General features: G+C 42.5%; 1 protein-coding gene across 1 annotated transcript in view; it reads right to left on the reverse strand.

Moving 5' to 3' along the window:
* Positions 1–1,374: 1,374 nt before the first annotated feature.
* TEX26 (testis expressed 26) overlaps positions 1,375–20,524 on the reverse strand; it is a 58,280-nt gene continuing 39,130 nt past the window's right edge. Inside the window, exons 4-6 of the mRNA XM_064275192.1 lie at positions 8,889–9,065; positions 6,238–6,399; positions 1,375–1,739 (exon numbers count right to left, since the gene is read on the reverse strand). Coding sequence (XP_064131262.1) covers positions 1,678–1,739; positions 6,238–6,399; positions 8,889–9,065 — 401 coding nt within the window. The 3' untranslated portion in view covers positions 1,375–1,677. The remainder of the gene's footprint in view (positions 1,740–6,237; positions 6,400–8,888; positions 9,066–20,524) is intronic.

Genomic DNA, 20,524 nt, shown 5'->3' on the forward strand with positions numbered 1-20,524 from the left:
TCCTCTAACTTTAAAAGGGGGAAGGAGAACCAAGAGCAACAGGCAAAGGCTGATTTCTATGAGGTGGAGGTCAGACATACCTCCCCTCCGATCTTTTTACCAATTCTGATACCAACTGTCCCTCTTATGGCACTCTCTACTTCCCTGGTAAAAAAAAATATAGGTTTGATAATTTGTTGCAATGGTCACACAGAACTCGCAGACCATACTTATAATTACGGGGTTTACCAGGGAAGTAACAGGTTATAATTCATGTTCAGGAAAGTTCAGGATACAGTTCTTCGATCAGGACAGCCTCATCTCAGCCATGTTACAGACAGGTCTTGCTCTGGCCCTTGGCCCCTTGACCTGGCCTCTTCCCTGCTTGGGCAAGTGTTAGAAAGCTCTTTTATTTCTGCCAATAAGTACCCCACTCCACCAATAAGCTTCAGCATGTAGGTGCTCAGCTCTAGCTCCGTGGGTCCGCAAACCTAACTCCACCAAGTGCCCAGAGGCACCCTACTCCACCAGTAAACCTCCTGCCTGAAGGTGCTCAGCTTTCTTGCTCTATGGGCCGGGAAGTCCACTGTGCAGTTTCCTGCCAGCCTCCTGTCTCTGCTGCTGCCATTTCTCTGCCGCCACTTCTTACCATCTTTAGTGTTATAGCTCTCTCTCTTTCACTCAGTCTGCTGGGTCCAGGAGCTTCTCAGTGCAGGGATCCCAGGTGCAAAGGATGCGCTCCACTCCTGGCTCTTCTTCCCTAGTGGTGGTGAGATCCTCCCTTCTTGCCTCTGGCTTGGTTCATTTTAAGCCTAGCAGGATGATCAATTCCCTTGTTAGGGTTCCATACACCTTATTTGCATGGTAGCACCCCCACAAAGGTGCCATGCATTTTATTACCTTAAAAGCAAGCTATCCAATCCTCTTGGTGGGCCACAAGCATCTTATTTGCATAGTCCCACCCAGTCCTTTGGTGGAAATTACAGAGACTATGGCTAAAAGGGCCATATTAAGTAGTTCACTGCAACAGTCAAACCAAACCTGTTACTGTCTAGTCGATTCTGACTCATAGTGACCCTATAGGGCAAAGTAGAACTGCCCCGTAGAGTTTCCAAGGAGCGCCTGGTGGATTCAAACTGCTGACCTTTTGATTAGCAGCTGTAGCTCTTAACCACTACGCCTCCAGGGTTTCCGTTCACTGCACGGCAATCTTTAAATCTTAAACCTAAAGTATTCCCTGGAGTCCTAAAACTAAACAATAGTTTAGCTTAACTGATAAAAAAAAAAAAAGTCTGTCTTCAGCACTATGCTCTTTTAAGAACTATTTACATGGGATCGAATTGACAACAGCAACTCTAAAAATCAGAGAGAAACCTTAGGGGGCAGTGATATTAATGGTAGAGAAATAGCTCAGAAAAGGAGGCTAAGAATGGTTACACAACTTGAAGAATGCAATCAATGTCATTAAATGATACATGTAGAAACTGTTGAATTGGTGTATATTTTGCTGTGTATATTCTCAACAACAACAAAAAAATAAAATTATATATAAGAAATAAGGCTAAACGAGATAACACAAAGACACAAATACCACAACATAATTCGAGCAATTTGCATCTTAATTTTCAGTGATGACCAAGTCTGCCCTAGTGCTTCTATTGCTTCTCGGACTGTCTTCACTTGATCTAGTTTCCTTTTTCATGTCTTCTGTTGGTCAATGTCACAGTGAGAACGAATGAAGCGCTCAAGAATCTGTCTGTCTGAAAATTACCAAGAAAAAACAAGATAAAAATGTCCATTAAATTAAATGACAAATAGAAGAATTCTATCGCTGAAGGAGGCAAATATCTGATAATAGTGGTATAGGTACAAATTTAATAAGGCATCAGAATAACCAAAGGACATTATGTCTAAGACCTAAAAAGGCATAATTGCATAATTATTGATTAAAAAGAGTAAGTTAATATTCAAGGATCTGTAAGTCTTAGCGGGAAGAGCATGAGTTTTAGAATGAAACAGACTTTAGGTTTCAGTGCTATGCTGGCAAGTATTAGGAAGTCAGTTAACCTCTCTGCTTCTTCATCTCCTCATCTTTGAGTACAGTCAACAGTACTTACCTCGCACACTTGTTGAATGGATTAGCAACACCATGTGTGAGTTATCTACAAAGTGCACGGCCCATAAACGACACTCGGTATCTTATCTTATCCTTTCACAGTGAGGAGGTCTGGGGATGCAATAGTACAGCACTTGGCTGCCAACCGAAAGATTGGTGGTTCAAACCCATCCAGCAGCTCTATGGATCTGCTTCCACAGAGATTACAGCCTAGGAAACCCTATGGGGCAGTTCTACTCTGTCACACTGGCCAGTATGAGTTGAAATTGACTCCACGGCGCCCAACAACAGCATAGTGATAAACAGTGATAGTAAACAAACAATAAAGGTTATTGTCCCCAAAGTTTCACAGCAGGCGGGATCATTTTTTCCTACCCACCAAAGTTGACAGGCTTTACTACCCTTGAGCGATCACTGTTTGACCATGGGAAGGCCTTCCAGCTAGTTCCCTGAACTCCATCTCCTCATCAGTAAAATGAAGCGGTCTTGTTTAGTTCTGAACATCTCCTGTTCCCTAGTCCTGATTACGTATTATTTTTTTCTGTTGTGGTAAATGTGTGTGTGTGTGTGTGTGTGTGTGTATACACAGGTTTGTGCTGCATAGCGTCTGTTCGGGCAACTTCTGACTGCATGCACGCCCATGGTTCCCTAAAGTTGTAATAGAGTTAAGAAATCCTGATGGGAGAATGGGACGTACTTTGCTAGGTATTGTAGATCCTATCTGGAGAGGCAGGCAAGGGAGTCCTGGTGCCCATCTGTGGCTGCCTGTCCCACCGCACCCCCCTCAGACAGGGACCACAAAGATGTCGCTGGAGTCACTGAGAGTAGTTTGCCCCTCACAGCTGCCCCACTTGGCCAGGGTGCCCTGCGCATCACGCTCAGGCCTGAAACCGTGGCTTTTCCTAGGGAGGCTGCCGCGGGGTGGTCTGGGCTGCTGCGGTGGTGGGAGAAGGAGCAGAAGAGGCCCCCGAGGCAGAAGACAGAGGAGGGGCGGTCAGGGTTGAAAGAGTTTAGAACCCACTGGGGTTGAGGAAGGCAGGCAAGGAGGAAGGAAGGGAAGGGAGCCAGAGGCCTCCCTGGAGGCGGCCAGCTGGAGGGCAAGTGCCCACACTGTGGAGGCTGGGCGCCGTTCTCGGAGACTGTTTGGCGACCACGCAGGACCGGTGTTGTTGGAACCGAAGTTTTCATAAAGTCCCTTGGCTCAGTGATGGTGGCCCAAGTCTCAGGCCGGCCAATTAACCGTCCCGCGAGCCTCTCTCCTGTGTATAATATGGTGTTCCCGCAACATCTAAACCGTATAACGTCTCATTGCATAGAATGTATGGTGGATGTTAAAGTGATGCATACCTCTGTGTGTGTGTGTGTGTGTGTGTGTATACCAAAAACTCTGTTGCTGTGGAGTCGATTCCAACTCATAGTGACCCTATAGGATAAGGGAGAATTGCCCCATAGGGTTTGTACGGAGCAGCGGGTGGATTCTAACTGCTGACCTCTGACTTTTGGTTAGCAGCCTAGCTCTTAACTATATGCAGAGAGAGAGAGAGAGTTGTTTGTGCTGTCAATTTCGACTCATAGCCACGCTATGTGACAGAGCAGAACTGCACCATAGGGTTTCCGAGCCTGCAATCTCTACCGGAGCTGATTGCAGATCTTTCTCCCTACTAGGTGCTCCATGGGAGAAAGATGTAATAGTCAGCTTCTGTAAAAATTACAGCCTTGGAAACCTTATTGGGCAGTTCTACTCTGTCACGTGGCGTCACTATGAGTTAGAATAGACTCGACTGCGATAAGCTTGGTTTTTTTCTTTTAAGGTTTACTGATTTTGGCTGCGGACAGATGAAAGACGGAGATTGGGGACCTGAGTCAGGTAGGAGAAAGAGCAGTCTCCAGAGTGGGTAGCTGGTAGAAGTCCTGAGCTTAGTCCTGACCACAGGACACAAAGCCAGTTAGCGACTCCCAGAGCACAAAGTGGGGTGCATAAGATGGCCCATTCAGAGCAGGAAGAAATACTAGAACCCCTATATTTATTACTTCTTTTAACATTTTGTAAAATATATAAAACCAGCAAAATCCAGGACCTGTGTAAGGCAGAAACATGTCAGAGAAGGAAAAGTCAAATATTTTCCATTAAAACAAGCGATAGAAAAATGATAAGACTGCACCCTGTCAAAGGCGGAAAACTTGTGAGACCTGGAAAAACAAGACAGTCCCGTTGAGTTCCGGCTCTCACAGGTTTCACTGTATTTCCTTAGTGGCATCTGAATACACTTTATATAAACATGAATCTGCAGTGGGGACAGGTACTCAAAACAATGAGTGAGTGGGGTGCATGGTCACTGGCGTGGGGTGCTGTGAGCAGCTGCGAGAAGTGCTTAGTTTTCTCTCCTCTAACTCCTATTGTCTGAGTTGACACGCCCTCAGTTAGACTGACTAGTTCCCCCGATGTTGTTGCTGTTGAGTGCAGTAAAGTCAATTCCGACTCACTTTGACCCCATGTGACCGAGTAGAACTGCCCTGTAGGGTTTTCTAGACTGTAATCCTAACTGGAGCAGATTGCCAATTCTTTCTCCCATGGAGCCGCTGGGTGGGTTTGAACCACCGACCTTGCGGTTAGCAGGTGAGTGTTTAACCATTACTCCACCAGGCCAGGCTCCTTAGTTGTCCTGAAGATGCTCCCCAGTAGATTCCAGTCACCAGGCCCTGAACTGGCTAAGTCGTCCTGTGTGGAGTGAAGCAAAACTGCCCTGGAATGGCATTTGCCCTCTTTGAAGATGTGATATATGAAGGTTCTCGTGTACTTTAGGAACTCAGGTGGCACAGTGGTTAAGAGCTTGGCGGCTAACCAGAAGGTTGGCAGTTCAAATCCACCAGTCACTCCTTAGAAACTCTTATGGGGCAGTTCTGTACGGTTGCTATGAGTGGGAATCGATTCCATAGCAACAGGTTTTTCATGTACCTTAAAAATCCCTTCGTTTATTGATAGAGGGATTGTAAAATGGTGGTTCCTCACAAAATTAAACATAGAATTACCACGTTGTTGTTAGGTGCTGTCAAATCTGTTCTGACTCACAGCGACCCCATGTAAAACAGGATGAAACGCTGCCCAGTCCTATGACTCAGCAATTCCACTTCTAGGTATAGACCCAAAAGAACTGAGAGCAGGGGTACCAACAGGCACACGTACACCAATGTTTGTTGAAGCGTTATTCACAGTAGCCAGAAGGTAAAAACAACCCAAATGCTCATCAACACAGGAATGGATCAACAAAGTGTGGTGTACACATACAATGGACTATCACTCAGCCACAAAGAGAAATGAAGTCCTGATACTGGCTACAGCTTGGGTGAGCCTTGAAAACACTGTGCGGAGTGAAATAAGTCAGTCACAAAAAGATAAACAGTGTAGGATCCCACTTCTATGAAATACATAAAATAGGCAAGTGTGTAGAGACCAAAGTTTACTAGTAGTTACCAAGGGTGGGAGTAGTTACCAAGTGGCTACAACTTAGCAATGATTGTGAGGATGGCGAAGGACAGGGCAGCGTTTTGTTGTGTTTGACACAGGGTCGCTATGGGTCGGAACTCACTTTACAGCATCCAACAACAACAAAGGGTGGGAGGGAAGGGGGGCGAGGGGACCATTGGGCAGGGGCCACTGAGCTTCTGTTAAGGGTGGTGACTGTACAACACGAACGTAGCTAATGTCACTGAACTGTATATGTAAAAATATGTTGAAATGGTAAATGTTTTGATGTATGTATACTTACCACAATAAAAAAATAAAAAGGCTGCCACAAAAAAAGTACCGCCAAATGGGAAGGAAAGATTAAACAAAACCATGGAATAGTACAAACACCCACCGGAGAAAACGATTAGCTGTAAGCAAAAGAAAAGTCATCCTGGCGCAATTCAACCACAGGCAAAATGAGATTGAAAATGAATGAAAAGCCTTCTTAAGAAAAAAAATTGCTTTCAATGGACTCAGGTTTGCACAACTCAATGGGATTTTTTTTGGAGGCAATATTTTCCTTTTTGTGGACATCAAACCCCAGTGGGCTGGAATGCGACCAACTTCTATTTGGCCTGAAGCAATTTATTATGCTCTGCAAAGGCATAAATAGCAACTCAAGACCTCTTCTTACCTTTGTAGGAAACCTTATTCAGGTACTCCGTGATTTGAGAGGGGTTGACTGAGTTTAAAATCATCAAGAAATCCAAGTAGGCATTCCCGTAATGACTCTGGTATGTGGTTTGATTCTTGGTAAGCTCCTGATTCCTCATGTAGCTATGGAGCACAGAAGGAACTATGGAAACACATAAAGGAAACAGAGAAATAGTGGCTGTTACCAAAGCAAAGAATTCTTGCCTTTATTTTTTGAACATGTCGTTGGGCAACCCTGAGTCCAACTGGGAGCTAAACTGGCATCCTTAATGATATTGCAAACTAAGAAATGGCATTAAACTGATTCTTGCATTAATTAGGGACTGTCGTCCCTCGATGGTGCAAATGGTTTACACTTGACTACTAACCTAAAGGTTGGTGGTTCGAATCCATTCACTGATGCCACGGAAGAAAGGCCCGGTGATAAAGATTACAGTCAAGACAACCCCGTGGAGCTCAATTCTACTCTGTTTAACATGACTTAACACGGGTTTGGGATTTTTTGTTTGTTTGTGCAGATCTATTGGAACTTCGGGACTGTTCCTGCTGAAAATGGGAGCAGTGGAAGACAATGGCCAGAAGGTTGAGTTTGACCACCATTTCCAGAAAAAAAGTTCTTCCTGAACTCTACTCTTAAGCAGGTCAGTGTGTTTGGATGGTAATATTCACCACCTGCTTAATAAGCTAATGCCTTCTGTCATGATTAATGTTATGTGTCAACTATGATTCTCAGTGGTTTGGCCAGATAGTGGACTAGTTGCTGTTCCGTGATGTGAGGTGAGGTGAGGTGAGGTGAGGTGAGGTGAGGTGAGGTGAGGTGAGGTGAGGTGAGGTGAGGTGAGGTGAGGTGAGGTGAGGTAATCATTTGCATGCTATGATCTGATGTGATCAACCAACCAGATGAAAGAGGGAGTTTCCTTGAGGGTGTGGCCTGCCTCCAGTACATAAATGGATATCCTGGCAAAGCTCACTCCATCCTGTACTCATCTCGTCACCTGACCTCTGATTTCTGGGACGTAAGCCAGCAGAAGTCTCCGGCCTGAGACCTGACCTGCAAATATTGGATTCACCAGCTCCTTCAACCCCATGAGCCAACAGAGGTCTCTAGCCTGCTGCCTGACCTATGGACTTGGGATTGCCAGCTCCCACAATTGCATGAGCTATTTCCTGGAAGTAAATCTCTCTGTATATATTTACATACACATCTCACTGCTCCTGTAGAGAACCCAGACTAAGACACCTTCATAGAAGCTGCGTTTTCTTTCATGACATCCCTTGTGCAGACTTGACACCCTAAGAGACTTACTTCCAGGGACTGCAGTACCTTAGGACGAGCAGTTTGGAAGAACGAAGGCAGCAGCTTCAGCCAACACTCATTGTCCACTCAGACTAATGGAGGTATGAAGTGCAGGCAACCCAAAAAAACCACTTATATTTGATTCTGAATATTGTTCATTTACTGTGGCTTCTGATGTGAATGGAATCTTTATGAAGCCAAATAATGAAGATGTGATGTGAAAATCCAATTTCTACCACCTACTCAATCTTTGTAAACCTTACAGACACCTTAAATAAGTGCTTTCAGTGGCAGGTGTGCCCTCTAACAGGAGCATGGCCAAAGAGAGGAACCAGGCTGGTGAGGGGACTCGAGAAGAGTGTTCATAGGGTCTAGGAATGCTTTAAATATTGATGACCAGACTTAGAAGGCACATGATAAGGTTTTCATAGAATGATAGGAGTCCATGTGTGGTGCAAATGATTAATGAATGTGCTCAGATGCTAACTGAAAGGTTGGAGGTTTGAGTCCACACAGAGGCACCTCCTTAGAAAGGCAATCTACTTTCAAAAAATCAGCCATCGAAAACCCTGTGGAGCACAGTTCTACTCTGACACACATGGAGTAGCCATGAGTTGGAGTCCACTCGATGGCAACTGGCTTTGCATTGTTTTGTTTTAATAGAATAATAGATTTATAATATGTAACCTCTGTGGGAAGAAGCAGAATCATTGACTCAATGTTTTAGTAAGGAAGATTCTACTGAGAATGGTTAAGAGGTTGGAGTTATGTGACAATGGAGAGAAGCTGCCTTGGGGGATGGAGCACTCCACTGAAGAGTTTAAGCAGGGACGCTGAAAGGAGCTCTGGTGGCACAATGGTGGCTCGGCTGCTATTCAAAAGGTTGGTCATTCAAACCCGCCAGCCACTCCATGGAAGAGAGATATGGCAGTCTGCTCCCATAAAGGTTACAGCCTCGGAAGCACTTTGGGGCATTTCTACTCTGTCCTATAGGGTCGCTATGAGTTGGAATCAACTCGATGGGAATGGGTTTTTAGGTTTTTTTGTTCTTTCATTTTATAATGGGGAGGTGTCTCCTAATCCCAACAACGGCCCCTCCCAGGCAGAATATGACCTCAATTTGCAACATATGCAGTCAATTCTCTTCTGAGACTTACTCGTCCCCTGGGTTTGAGGCTAGGCACCATAGAGGCATAGTTTTTGATTCCATGCAAGCGTTGCCAGTATTCTCTCTGACTTGTCAAGATCGCCTGCAAGCTCCCTATGTATTGAATACTCTTGGAGTGGGGGCATAAGATGGATGAAGTTGTTTTAAAAGCTACAGATATCCTTACCTATGCCTCGAGAAGCAACCGGCAGGCTTGAGTAGCATCCATATTTGAAACTAAAATCCTGATACTCAGGCATTTTAGCTGGAACTTGGTAATTCCGTCGAAATTCCGTGTCTAGAGGTCGGGGAAGTGACTTTTTCCATTCAAGAGACACTTGAGAACTTTCCTTAAGCTTCTGAGCTGGGTTTGGGAGTAGAAATGGAAGGCAATAATTAGTCCTTGTAAGCCATTCACCATTCGTCTATCAGTCTGTCATACCGTAGTGTCTTGTGTGTTGCTATGATGTTGGAAGCTACGCCACCAGTTATTTCAAGTACCAGCAGGATCACCCATGGTGGACAGGTTTCAGTGAAACTTCCAGCCTAAGACAGACTAGGAAGAAGGACCTGGCAACCCACTTCTGAAAAAAAAAATTAGTCCATGAAAACATTATGGATAGTAGTGGAACACTGTCTGATATAATATTGGAAGGTGAGCCCCTCAGGTTGGAAGGTACTCAGGATATGATTAAAGAAGACCCTCAATGAGATGGATTGACACAGTGGCTACAACAGTGGGCTCAAACAGCAACAATTGTGAGGGTGGCTCAGGACCAGGCAGTGTTTTGTTCTGTTGTACAAAGGGTCACTATGAGTTGGAACCAACTTGATGGCACTGAACAATGACAACAATCTATTTCTTTTTTTTTTAATATTTTATTGTGTTTTTGGTGAAAGTTTATACAGGAAATTAGGTTCTCATTTAACAATTTGTAGACATCAGTTACATTTTTCAAAATATATCAACATTCTCATTATTTCCATGCTGGTTATGTTTCCATTAATCCAGCTTCCCTGTCCTCCTTTGCCTTCTCATCTTTGGTCTAGGGTAAATGTTTACGATTTGGTTTCATTTAGATGAAATTATTTTGAGGTGCACAGTACTCATGGATGATGTTATTTACTTTTTGGGCCAATCTGTCATTTGGCTGAAAGATGACCTCTTGGAGTGGTTTGAGTTCCAAGTTTAAAGAATATCTCAGGGTTATAGTCCCAGGGGTTCATCTAATCTCTATCAGTCCAGCAAACCTGGCGTTTTTTTAAATTTGAGTTTTGTTCTACATTTCTCCCATTCTATCTGGGACCACCTATTGACTCTCTGGTCGGAATGGTCCGTAGGGGCAGCCGGGCACCATTTGGTTCTTCTGGTCTCAAGGTAGGTGATGTCATCGTGTAGACTATTGGCTCTATAGACTAGTTTATTCTTTGAGTCCTTGGTTTCCTTCTTTCTGTTTTGGTCCAGACGAGCAGAGACCAATAGAACAAGAAGCTATTTCTAAGGAGCTTTGGTGGTGCAATGGTTAAGTGCTCAGCTGCTAACCCAAAGGTCAGTGGTTTGAGCCCACTCAGGGACTCCGTGGGAGAAAAAACCTGGAGATCTGCTCCTGTAAAAATTAAAGCCTAGAAAACCCTATGGGCAGTTATACTCTGTCACATGGGGTCATTATGAGTTGGAATTGACAACTCAACACCACCTACTAACAACAACAGCTATTTCTAAGGAGCATCATATTGTCATTCCATTTGCTTTTGGCAGTAGCTTCCAACTGATTGCACTAACACTCACTCTTCTTGCATTTAGAACTATGGTCCACGTGCTTTTTGTGGCAACTACAACCAAGAAATAATTTGCTACTTTGTCATTCATAGGAAGTATATGCTGAGATGATTAGAAGTCATTTCTAATGAGTATGTTTGTATGTCCGTTAAGAGCGCCCTTCTGTTGTGCTCAGTGGGTATAGAATGCATTCCTGGGTTAGGGGACAGAGTGGGAGATTTTGGATAAGGTGAAAGGAGCCCTGTGGCACAATGGTTAAGCTTCAGCTGCTAACCTGCTGCTCCGTAGGAGAAAGACCTGGCGGTCTGTTCTTGTAAAGATTACAGCCTTAGAAACCCTATGAGGCAGTTCTACTCTGTCACATGGAGTTGCTATGAGTCGGAATCGAACTTGACAGCCCACAACAACAAGATTGCCTTTTAAAACACAGGAGGCCCAGTGCTATGGATTGAATTGTGTCCCCAGAAAAATAATGTGGAAGTCCTAACCCCTGTACCCATAAATAAGACCCTGTCTGGAAATTTTTTTTTTTGGAAATAGGTTTTTTTTTTTTTGTTATGTTTATGAGGCCATACCAGAGTAGGGTGAGTCCTAAACCTAATCTCTTCTGAGTGATGTCTTATCTAAAGAGCAGAATAGACACACATGCACTTGTTCAGGAAGAAGAGGCCATGTGAGGAGTAAACCCAGGAATGCCAAGGGTTGCTGGCAGTTACTAGAAGCTGAAAGAGACAACGAAGGACCTTCCTGTAGCGTCAAAATCCCAAATTTGGACGTCTAGCCTCCCGAACTGTGAGAAAACAAATTTCTGTGAAGAACTGACTTGCGTTGTTTGTATTAAGGTACCCCTAGAAAACTAAAAAAAAAAAAGAAAAAAAAATTTTTTTTCTTTTTTTTTTTTTAGAAAACTAAGGTGGAGCCATGGTGGCACAGTGGTTAAGAGTTCAGGCTGCTTTCCAAAAGTTTGGCAGTTCAAACCTACCAGGCTGTCCTTGGAACCCTATGTGGCAGTTCTACTCTGCCCTATAGGGTCGCTATGAGTCGGAACCGACTTGACAGCAACAGGGTTTTTTTTTTTTTTTTCATTTTTATAGGAGAAAATCCTATTGAAATACTTCACACACGTTCTTATCTCCCTCCTCATTCAGTAGCAAATGTTTTGCATTCCTACATGTGTTTTATGCTATGTGTCAGTAATTACCTTTGTGTTGATTCCAACACATGGCAACTCCATGTGTGTAGAGTAGAACTGTGCTCCATCAGGTTTTATGGCTGTGGATCGCCAGACGTTTCTTCCAAGATGTCTCTGGATCAGTTTCAATTGCCAACCTTTCAGTTAGTAGCCAAGCACTTAACCGTTAGGTCACATGGGTATGTTGGTTTGTGTGCCCTTGAGTCAATTGTGACTCAGTGACTCTATAGGACAGAGTAGAACTGCCCCGTAAGGTCTCCAAACAGAAGCAGGCTGCCACATCTTTCTTCCACAGAGTAGCATGTGGCTTTGAACCACTAACCTTCAGTTAGCAGCTGAGGGCTTTAACCACTGCACCACGAGGGCTCCATTTATCCTTGCATATAGGCTACATATAGATTTAGCCTATATACCGAGAATAAAGATAATTAAGTCATCGTTCTATCTTAAGACAACATCACACTAGTGTGCTTAGAGAGATGTATACAGAACAGATGTGGAATGTGATAAGTCTTGCAACCACAACACTTGAAACTGTGGTTTGCATACGGAGATATGTATCAGAATGACCTGGGAAGGTTCTTTTCAAAATATATCTGACGAACCTCATCCCAGATATTGAGACTCTCTAGAAGTCGATTCCAGGCATTTATATTGTTCACAAGAACCACTGACTCAGAGCTTTGAATAACGTGCTACAGAAGCCCAGAGAGAGTGTGGTGAGCTCTCTTGGGGCACGAAGGAAGACAAGCACCCAACAAGAGGATGCAGAGAAGGGCATGCTTTGACAAAGGGCCAACAGTGAGTGCGTGCAGCGTGGTCTGCCTGGTGGAAGTGCAAGGTATTCAGGGAGGACTAGTTGAGGTGAAGCAGGAGAGCTAAGCTGGAGCCAGACTGTGAAGGGTCTTGAATGGTTGGTCCATGTGATTCAAAGTGGACAAGTATAGAAGTGGAGTAAATGGAATAGAAGACCCAGAAGAGACAAAAATCAGGACCTAGACTTACTGTAGTAAGGAGCCCTTGTGGTACAATGGTTAAGCCTTGGCTACCGACCAAAAGGTTGGCAGCTCGAATACACCCAGCGGCTGTACAGAAGAAAGAACTGGCGGGCGATCTGCTCCTGTAAAGATTACATCCGAGAAAACACTACGGGGAAGTTCTACTCTGTCATACAGGGTTGCTATGAGTTGGAATTGATGGCACCCAACAACAACAACAGATTTACTGTGAGTTTCTTTAAAAACAAAAATAAAATCTCATTCTTCATTGATCCTCAGTTGTTATCACAGTAATAGACCTCATTAAATATTACTAAATTAATGAGTGATGAAAAAAAACTAGAAACATAATTGATATAGATTAGCAATTAATATCTGAACCAAACTCTAGTGGCTGCATATGTAATATGTGCTTAGGTAACTCTTAGTAAGCTGCATATCGTTCATTCCATAGTGTGGGCTTAGTACTTCTCAACTTGTCTTTATAAAATTTCATGTTTATGAGCTCCTTCTGGCTTTACTAAGAAGAGAGGTTTCTGAAACAAGGGGCCCAACCAAACTCTGAAGTCTCCATGGTGGTCTGAAGTCTGGACAGACAAGATAAACAAGACCCAGAGCTACCCTGGTCCAATGCCAATCACACCCACAAGGTTTTGGCCTCTCCCCAGGAGTCTTTAACTCATCAGGAGCTCATCTCCTTCTGTTTTCTTTTTCACTTGAGAAATGTGATACTATACTAGATTGAGTGCAGTATTGGAGGTTCAGTGGTAGAATTCTTACTTTCCATGTGGAAGACCCAGGTTTAATTCCCAACCATTCTCAGCCACCACCTGCCTATCAGTGGAGGCTTGTATGTTGCTATGATGCTGAACAGGTTTCAGGGGAGCTTTCAGACTAAGACAGACTAGGAAGAAATGCCTAGTGATCTACTTCTGAAAATCAGCCAGTGAAAACCCTGTGGATCACAACAGTCCAATCTCCAACTGATTACGGGGATGGTGTAGGACCAGACAGCATTTTGTCCTATTGTTCATGGGGTTGCCATGAGTTGGGGTTCAACTCAACATCAGTTAACAACAACCACAATGACAACAACAAGTAATGTAGGAAGATCAGTTGCTGGGGGAAAGATAATATTACGAGCTGAACCCACGTGAGACTTCTACTCAGTACTCAAATACATAAAACTAGGGGTCTGAGGAGAGGTTTAGGGAGGGGATACAAATGTGGAATTTCTCAGTAGCCAAGCGCTTAACTGTTGCACCACCAGGACTCCTAGTTTCATAGTAAATCTGCCTCTGCTCCTTTGTAAGCATGATGGTCAAATTTTCATTAGACCTTTAAGACAGTGAAAATAGAGACAATGCAAGAACAGATGAAAATACTAAAAAACTAGATATATCATTAATATCCTAAGTATATCCTTATTAATATCCTAGGTATATCATTAATATCCTAAGATTTATAAGAAATCACTGCATTTAGAAAACAAGAAATAACCATAGAGAGGAAAAAAGAGAGCTTGGAAATTAAGAATATGAGAGCCGAAATAAAAACCGATAGAAGAGTTTGACAAAAAAGTAATAAATTTTTCAAATAAACAAAACAAAAATACAAAGAGAAGAACACTGGGAGAAAAGGAAGAAAATTAGAGGATTGATCCAACTAAAGGGAGTCCCAGAAAAGAACAGAGAAAAGAAATGAGAGACAGTATTAAAAAAATACGGGAAAACATTCCCAGGATGAATCTCCCGATTGAAAGGACCCCTGAATACCCAACATAATAAATGACAAAAGATTCCTACCAATGCATGTAATAGTGAAATTTCAGAATGTCAGGAATAAAGAGAAGCTTTTAAGAGCTTCTAAGGGAGAAAAGCTATCCAAAAGGATGAGGATTCAAAATGGCATTGATTTTCTCAATAGCAATCCTGGATGCTAGTAGGCCTTTGGAAAAATGAATTCTGAGGGAAATGATTATCAACCTAGAATTCTATACCCAGTTAAACTATCAAGTGTAAAGGTGGAATAAAAGACAATTCTAAATATGCAAGAACGCATTCAAAAAGAACCTTCCATGCACCAGTTCTTAGGAAAAAAAAAAAATTTTTTTTTTTTTTTTTGCTCAGCAAAAAGAAGGTAGAAGGACAAGAAAGAGGAAGATGTGGATTCAGGAACTAGGGGATCCAATACAGGAGAGAGGCAAGAGAATTTCCTAGGATGGTGCAAAAATGAAGTGCCAAGGCAGAGTGGGGCAGCACACCTACAGAACAACCAGTTTAGACTAGGGGAGAGTGGCAGAGGACATCAGAGCGACAATCTCCAGGGAAAATACTGAAACTGATAAAATGTTTGAAACTGTGTTTGGGGAAAAATCTTGGTAAGAGTGTGATAAAGTATTTGGAAAAAAATTAGTGACAGACGCATAGAAGAACTAAGCACATGAAAAAAAAGTCAATTATTAACTCTAGTAAAAGCAAAACAAAAAGAAAAAGGAAACACTACCGTAAAGTACCACCTGGCTCTGCAGCAAATGTTTACATAATCATACTAACATGTTGTTGTTGTTGTTAGATGCAAATTTGTAACATATTAACACGGATGGATAGGGAGTGAGAAATAGTAGGGAGTTAAACCCTCAGCTACCACAACAGGAAGTCAAAAATAATGTCTAAAACTAAAGACTCAAAAAATAGCAGTACAAGCACATTATTTAAAAATATGAAGGATCAGGTGAGACGAAAGAGTTAAAAGGATTGAAATTGATTGTCTATAGGGAGTAGGACTGGGAGTGGAAGCGGGGGTGTCCAGGAACTGTTCTTATTTCATTATAAGCCTACAAGCAGCCATTTGATTTAAGTAGATAAATGCATTAGTTTGAAGGAGTCCTGGGGGCACAAATGGTTAAGTGCTTGGCTGCTAACCAAAAGGTTAGCAGTTCAAACCCTCCAAGGAGCTCTGTGGGAGAAAGACCTGGTGATCTGCTTCTGTAAAGATTATAGTCAAGAAAACTCTACGGCAAAGTTCTATTCTATCACATGGGGTCGCCATGAGTCGGTAATGACTCATAGCACCTAACAGTAGCCTGTATTAGTTTAATGAAAGTAAATTTTTTAATTTTAAAAATAGAAAAGGAGAAGTTAAGAATTGGAAACTGCTTGTGTAAATTCTCTTAAAGACATTTTAGCTGTGAAGGAGGTAGTGTGAAAGGGGAGCCAGAGTGCCTGGGTTCAAATCCCAGCCTCTACCATTTATTACCTGCGTCATCCCAGGCAAGTTGCTTAACTTCTCTGAGCCCCAGATTCCTCGTCTTTGATTGGGAATAATAACCTCATGGGTTGTTGTGAGAATTAAAGTTGTTAATTTATGAAAAGCACGTTGGAAGAGCTCAGAAAATGTAGCAGCTTATGAAGGGAAGCAAAGAAATGAGGCAGCAGCTAAAGGGAGATGTGGAGTAAAGGGCAAGTCTTTTTTTTTTTTAATGAAATACTAGAGCTGATGTGTGTGCTGGCAGGGTGGGATTAGTCATTTAGAGATGGAAAGATTATGATGTAGAAAAAGATGGATAACAGGAATAAAGGTCTTCGTGAGGGTATGCGTCCAAAAGCTGGACAATGAAAAAGGAAGTCTGAAGAAGAATTGATGCCTTCAAATTATGGTGTTGGCGAAGAATGTTGAATATACCATGGACCGCCAGAAGAACGAACAAATCCGTCTTGGAAGAAGTACAGCCAGAATGCTCCTCAGAGCAAAGTCTCACATACTTTGGATATGTTATCAGAAGGAACCAGTCCCAGGAGAAGGACATCATGTGTAGTAAAGGAAAGCATCAGTGAAAAAGAGGAAAAACCTCAATGAGTTGGATTGACACAGTGGCTGCAACAATGGGCTCAAACACAGCAATGTTTGTGAGGATGGCGCAGGACTGGGCAGTGGCTCGTTCTGTTGTACATGGGGTCGCCATGAGTTGGAGCCAACTCCACGGCACCTAATAAGGGGTCAGGGAGGTTGATCCATAGCACACTTGATTAAGACTCAAGGGAGGAGGAAGAACAAAGGTGAAGAAGCCTAGGCTTTGAGATTCATTATTATCCTCTCTAGAGTCACAGTTAGAGTCACAGAAACACTTAGGAGGACTGCGTTCCTAGGTGCTCTCTGGTTTGTGTTCAGTTCCCACTAAAGCGTCCAGGCTTTCTCAGCTGTTGTTGGGTGTCATGTTAACAACCAAAGAAGCAGGAGATGACTAATCCTCCAATAGCCGTTTTGTCTCAAGGCCACTGGTAGTAACCCAGCAAACACTGTTTTCTCAGTAATTTAGGGAACTGTTTCCTTATTTGAGTTTTAAAATATCTACAATCAATATTCATGAATTTTCAGTGAAGGAACTTTCCAGCTGACATGCAATAACAGGACTGTACTGTATCAGCAAATAGGTAATTTCTGCAAAACATGTCCAGATTTACTGAACTCACTTTTGACCTCTGAGAAGTGGGGGCGAGTTAGAGACGAAGTCATGGTGTCACCTCTACCTACCCTCACAGAGAACCAGTCATAAGCTTGCTTACCTACAGACCTTGAGATAGAGCCAAGGTGACTCATGGAAGAATCTAGACTCTTCTGGAGAAAAATCTGCAGAGCAGGGCTCCTACCCCAGAAGGAGACATGTGTTCTTCTAAGCAGCAGAATGAGAAGAGTGCTAGAGTTTTCTATTCTGTCTGTTGTTGTTGTGTGCCTTCAAGTCGAGTAAATTCCAATTCATAGAGACCCCATGTGATGGAGAACTGCCCCATAGGGTTTTCTAGGCCGTAATCTTTATGGGAGCAGATGGCCAAGTGGTCTGTCTTCCCCAGAGCCACTAAACCAAAAAAACCAAACCCGTTGCCGTCGAGTTGATTCTGACTCATAGCGACCCTATAGGACAGAGTAGAACTGCGCCATAGAGTTTCCAAGGAGCACCTGGCAGATTCGAACTGCCAACCCTTTGGTTAGCAGCCATAGCACTTAACCACTACGCCAACCATTAGCGGCTGAGTGCTTAATCGTTTGTGCCGCCAGGGCTCCTTTCATTCAACCTAGGGAGAGAATAAAACAGCCCTTGCTCTACCCTCCTCTGGTTTCCCTATTTATTATCTGCAGGAGATAGCACCATCCCATCCACACAGATCCCCAAGCCACATATCTGGCTCCTTTTACTCCCTCATTCCTATAGTCCATCAGTCACTTATTCCTATGATACATACTTTCCTTTGGTCAACCAATATATATTTTCTTTTTATTTATTTACTTCAGATGAAAGTTTACAAAACAAACTAGCTTCTCATTAAACAGTAAACATATTGTTTTATGACATTGGTTAACAAACCCACGACATGTCAACACTCTCCCTTCTTGACCTTGGGTTCCCTATTACCAGATTTCCTGTCCACTCCTGCCTCTAGTCCTTGCCCCTGGTCTGGTGTGCCCCTTTAGTCTCGTTATGTTTTATGGGCCTGTTTAATCTTTGGCTGAAGGGTGAACCTCAGGAGTGACTTCATTACTGAGCTAAAAGTGTGTCTGGGGTCTATACTCTTGGGGTTTCTCCAGCCTCTGTCAGGCCAGTAAGTCTGGTCTTTTTTTGTGAATTAGAATTTTGTTCTACATTTTTCTCCAGCTCTGTCTGGGGTCCTCTATTGTGATCCCTGTCAGAGAAGTCAGTGGTGGTAGCCAGGCACCATCTATTTGTAGTAGACTCAGTCTGGTGGACACCGGGGTGGTTGTGATCCATTGGTCCTTTGGACTAATCTTTCCCCTGCATCTTTACTTTTCTTCATTCTTTCTTGCTCTGGAAGAGGTGAGACCAGTGGAGTATCTTAGACGGCTGCTCACAGGCTTTTAAGACCCCAGATGCTACTCACCAAAGTCGAATGTAGAACGTTTTCTTTATAAACTATGTTATGCCAATTGAGCTAGATATTCCCTGAGACCATGGTCCCCATAGGCCTCAGCCCAGTAATTCAGCCCTCAGGGAGTTTGGACGTGTCTACGGAGCTTCCGTGACCTTGCCTTGTACAAGTTGTGCTGGCTTCCTCAGTATTGTGTACTGTCTTACCCTTCACCTTGTCTATTTAGTGTTTTCCCATCCCCAAACCTCCCATCCCTCATAACCTTCAAAGATTGTTTCTTTTTGTGTGTAAACCTTTTCATGAGTTTTTATAGTAGTGGTCTCACAATATTTGTCCTTTTGTGATTGATTTATTTCACTCAACATAATGCCCTCCAGATTCATCCATGTTATGAGATGCTTCGAAGATTCATCATTGTTCTTTATCGTTGTGTAATACTCCATCGTGTGTATGTACCATAGCTTGTTTATCCATTCTGTTGATGGGCGTCTAGGTTGTTTCCATCTTTTTGCTATTGTGAACAATGCTACAATGAACATGGGTGTGCATATGGCTATTCTCTTATTTCTCTAGGATATATTCCCAGGGAATGGAATTGTTGGATCATATGGGATTTCTATTTATAGCTTTCTAAGAAAGCACCATATCGTTTTCCAAAATGGTTGTATCATTTTGCATTCCCATCAGCAGTGCATAAGAGTTCTGATCTCACCACAGCCTCTCCAACATCTGTTATTTCCTTTTTTTTTTTTTTTTTGATTTGTGCCAGTAACTCCGAGGTGAGGTGGTATCTCATTGTGGTTTTGATTTGCATTTCTTTAGTGGCTAGTGATCTCAAGCATTTCCTCATGTGTCTGTTAGCTACTTTAATGTCTTCTTTGGTAAAGTGTCTGTTCATTTCATTTGCCCATTTTTTAATTGGATTATTTGTCTTTTTGTTGTAGAAGTGTTGGGTTTTCTTGTAGATTTTAGGCATTAGACCTTTGTCTGACTTGTAATAGCCAAAATTTTTTCCCCAGTCTGTAGGTTCTCTTTCTACTCTTTTGGTGAAGTCTTTTGATAAGTTTGAGTGTTTCATTTCTAGAAGATCCCGGTTATCTACCTTTACTTCTGGAGTTTGTGTGTTGTTGGTTATGGTTTGTATCCTACTAATGCTGTGTATTAGGGCCTTTAGCATTAGTCTCATTTTTTCTTCTATGAACTTTATAGTTTTGGGCTTTACATTTAGGCTTTTGATCCATTTTGAATTAGTTTTTGTGTATGGTGTGAGGTATGGGTCCTGTTTCATTTTTTTGCAGATGGACATTCAGTTTTGCCAGCACTGTTTGTTAAAAACATTGTCTTTTCCCCATTTGGTGGACTTTGGGTCCTTGTCAAAGATCAGGTGACCGTAGGTGGGTGGATTTACATCTGGGTTTTCAATTCTGTTCTATTGGTAAGTATATCTGTCTTTATACCAGTATAAAGCTGTTTTGACTATTACAGCTGTATAATAGGTTCTGAGGTCAGGTAATGCAAGTCCTCCCACTTTATTCTTCTCCTTCAATAATGCTTTACTTATTCGTGGCTTCTTCCCTTTCCATGTAAAGTTAATGATTAGTTTTTTCATCTCTTTTAAGAATGTTGTTGGTATTTGGATTGAGATTGCATTGTATTTGTAAATTGCTCTGAGTTGTCATTTTCACAATATTGAGTCTACCTATCCATGAGCATGGTATGTTTTTCCATTTATGTAGATCTCTTTTGGTTTCCTGCAGTAGTGTTTTGTAGTTTTCTTTGTATAGGTCTTTTACACCCCTGGTTAGATTTATTTCTAAGTATATATTTTTTCAGGGGCTGTTATGTTTTTCCAATTTTCTTTTCATCTTTCTCTTTATTGATGTATAGGAATCCAACAGATTTTGTATGTTTATCTTGTATCCTGCTACTCTGCCAAATCTTTCTATTAGTTCCAGTAGTTTTCTCATGGAG

The sequence above is a fragment of the Loxodonta africana genome, chromosome 23 (assembly GCF_030014295.1).
Source record: "Loxodonta africana isolate mLoxAfr1 chromosome 23, mLoxAfr1.hap2, whole genome shotgun sequence".
NCBI lineage: Eukaryota > Metazoa > Chordata > Mammalia > Proboscidea > Elephantidae > Loxodonta > Loxodonta africana.